The sequence below is a fragment of the Dermacentor silvarum genome, chromosome 9, assembly GCF_013339745.2.
Source record: "Dermacentor silvarum isolate Dsil-2018 chromosome 9, BIME_Dsil_1.4, whole genome shotgun sequence".
NCBI classification, from domain to species: domain Eukaryota; kingdom Metazoa; phylum Arthropoda; class Arachnida; order Ixodida; family Ixodidae; genus Dermacentor; species Dermacentor silvarum.
The window spans coordinates 126,719,269-126,722,859 of NC_051162.1; the positions used below are offsets into that span (position 1 = coordinate 126,719,269).

The 3,591-nt window shown below is 49.6% G+C and overlaps 1 protein-coding gene across 1 annotated transcript; it reads left to right on the forward strand.

Moving 5' to 3' along the window:
• The first annotated feature begins 2,126 nt into the window (after nt 1–2,126).
• On the forward strand, nt 2,127–3,254 carry LOC119463886 (uncharacterized). Its single transcript, XM_037724707.1, has one exon. The coding sequence runs from the start codon at nt 2,127–2,129 to the stop codon at nt 3,252–3,254; it is 1,128 nt and encodes a 375-aa protein (XP_037580635.1).
• Nucleotides 3,255–3,591: the final 337 nt, after the last annotated feature.

The window sequence follows — 3,591 nt, forward strand, 5'->3', positions numbered from 1 at the left end:
TAGGTAACTGCAATTGTAATCGGTCGCTTTTTTCTGTAACGTACACAAGTTTATTTAAGAATGACACCTTTTCATGCTAAGGAATACAAGAACGGACTGCCCAGCTACTTGCTTCAAGGTGAACGTCCAACTTGCACCGCACTTGGTAACGAAAGAAAGTGTGCCAAGCACACATACAGAGCTGACTTTCAATGTTGAAAGTCAGCAGTGTTGGATGTTGTAGTTCACGCTGCTGCTTATTCAGGTTTACGAAAGCCGGCGCCTCGCTATAGATACATCAAAATCTCCCCGTCCCTCTCGTAACGCTGCTTTAGCGTTCGTGGGTACAGTTCAGTCAAAAATAAACGCCATTTCTCAGGCGTAGTCATCAATTGACTACTGTACTACATTCTCAATCCTGTTCGGCGTAAGTTTCATTAAGGGGAACATTTTATAGCGCAGGTCTTAGGCACCCGCTCCTGCAGCGCGGGGCGGCGTCACTTGTAACCGAACTAACGAGCACAGCGAAAGATGAGCGCGAACGCGGCGCGCAGGGGGGGACGAAAGAAGCGGCGAGAGTGAAGAGGCGCGAGGCGGAAAGCGGAGAGGAGGGTGCAGCGGAACCATGAGGCGGAAAGCGGAGGATGGTTTGGCGAAAGCGTGAGAGGAAAAGCGCAGTGCGGCGACGACGGCTACGAGATGGCGCCGGAGTAGTGCGCGTTGTGAGGGAGGTTTGTCGGGTTTTGTCGGCGGCGGCTTCTATGAATCGCGCCCACGCGTCACCCACGCGCTGGCCAAATACACGCTGGCTCTCGCGATCTCCAGATAAACGAGGCAGCCGCGCCACACTTTGCTCCGTTTGCAACGTGCCGCAAGAGGCTGATTGTCTGTGCTAGCCAATATACTGCGAAATGAAAACACGAATAGAGCTGCGTTCAAATTTCGCACAACGGAGTATCGTAATCATCGGTGATCTTTTTTTTTTGCAAGTACGCTATACTTAGTGTAAACTACGTGGAACGGCGATAATATGTACCGCTTACTTGGTAAGAGTAATGTTCAACAGTATTAGGAATGATATACAGTAACCGTATCAACAAGCATGACCACGGGAAGAGCTGACGCTCAAGAACATTCGTCTTACACAGGTTCCATTTGCTATATACAACATTTTCGAAAATATGTTTCGGTTATATGTATTGGAACCTATGTGCATTTCGGGTCCACGGTGTACTGCCAGTATCGATACTAACATACAGAGCAGAAACATTTACGTTAACAAAGAGGCTTGAAAAGGACGTAAGGACCACGCAACAAGCGACGGAACGAAAAATGTTGGGCCTAATATTAAGAGGCAGCGGTCTGGATTACAGAGAGCAAACGAGGGTAACCGATATTCCAGTGGTCGGTAAGAGGAAAAAATGGAGTTGAGCAAGATATGTAACGCGTAGGGAATGTAACCGGTGGTCTATAAAGTTACAGAATCTGTGTCAAGGGAAGGTGAGCGCTGCCGAGCACGTCCAAGAATTAGTTGGTGTGGTTAAATTATAATATTTGCAGGCATATGTTGGAATGAGCTAGCGTAACATACAGATAACTATGATCGATAACTATGAACGCCTTCGTCCTGGGCGTTGACACAAACATAGGCTGGTGATGATGATGATGCTTTAGTGGCTGTCTGTCATCACACATCGTTCCTACATGAATAATTTCCGAAACGGTGCTCTTACCCAACCACTCGTACGCTTCCAAAGAAACGGTATGTTGGGTCAAGACAGACCTCCATTTACTTTAACACTCCTCATTTTAAAGGCCAACTGGTTGCTGCACAAGCAGTCGATTATGCACAATTAACTAATCACTTAGTCGTAATAATGTCACACAGGCGATAGCCCTCAAATACAACGATGGCTCGTTGACCAAGACGGGACTCGCATTCGCTCACTGCAAACTGTTTATTGCTCGCAGGGACAACGTGTCCAAGCAAGCGAGACGATCCAACGAAGCTCCACTTCAAACTCTGGGACGACAGACTCGCGCAAGCACTGCGACTTCCTCCTCAAGGACCTCTAAGAACGGAGAATGAGTCGTGGCACACCGTCACTGACCACATCCACGTCTTCTCCGCGTTCCTCGTCACCACAATGGAGCGGGCCATCCACATCACCAGCCTCGTGCGAAAATATGACCCGAAGAGAGTAGGCATGCTCCTCCGACACCCACCTCTGGTGTGCATCATTCGGACACCCAACGCGACAGTCATACGCAAAGCCCACATACGACGAGTCTTTACCTATTTTGGTCCAACATTCGACAACACCTTGATCCTGTGTCCACCACCGAGGGAAGCATTTCCCGAGGATGACGACGTACGAGTGGCAGTCGCGGCTCGAGGTGCCACCGCGAGCTCCCTCGGATGGCTCCCGTTACATCGGCCACCAAGGAAATCCAAAAAGAAGTGTTGCGCCATATGCGTGAGGCCTTTATTCGGCGCCCTTAGCCTCTGGAAGATTGTTGAATTCATAGCCAATTACAGGGCCATGGGGGCAACAAGTTTCTACTTTTATGACCTATATATGACCTCGGACTTGAAGCTCCTTTTTGCCAGGATGCAGTCCTTGGGAGTCGACCTGACCTTAGTCACCTTCAAGCTCATCGTCGACACTACTGTCATCGACAGAGACGTCCACGCGAACGGCCAAATGCCGGCTTTGTACGACTGCATCTTCAGGTCGCTGTCCAAAATGCAGTACTACATGCACGTCGACATAGATGAGCTGATGGTTCCGCTCAGGAATTCCAGCATCTCGACCATAGTCTGGAAGATGGAACGTAAACACAAGCGTTCCATAGGAACACTAGTGGTACCAATGAGGTACCATTGTTCCGAGTACCCCCTAAACTTGAGATACGCTCAGCACGAGTATCTGCCCCTCCAGACGAGACTGTTCACCTACCACTCTGCAAGTCTGCGTCGTATGGGAACGAAGTACATCGCTCGCTCCAGGACAGTCTGCGATCCGTGTGTCCATCATGTCGAGAGCCACTGCGCAAAAACTACTAGACACGTTCATATCCGCAAAAGTGCCATCATCAAGCACTACAGACAGTGCTGCGATTACAGTCGGTCAAGCGAACACGACAAGGTCGCCTCCTTCTACAACGTCACGCGCCTGTATCCTGACTATAAGTTCGAGGAGCTTTCGGCGCGTATTGTAGGCGATCCAGTAGTGAGGGCCCTCAGGGGTCTTATAGTTCTGACGCCATTTTGACTTAAAGATCGAAAACATTACCAGTAGCACGCCAACATCACTGCTATAGTAGGAATAGATAAAAATAAAGTCATGTTTCGACTTTGTCCACACAAATTTGTACACTTGGACTAGGTGACGAAGGGAATTAGCGAGACAAACAAAAATTGCGGGGGATGCTTAGAAATATTTAAGAACGCGAAGGCGAAAGCCTAGTTGGATCCATAGCGATGTGGAATGAAGCTCTGAACCCACGCGGCGACGTATGCAAGGCGCGCAAGCGCGCTGCAAGCATGCTGCCGCCGTTTCCGGAGCGTTCTACGGGCGCCGACGCTGACATTTCCCTCCTCCTCCCCAG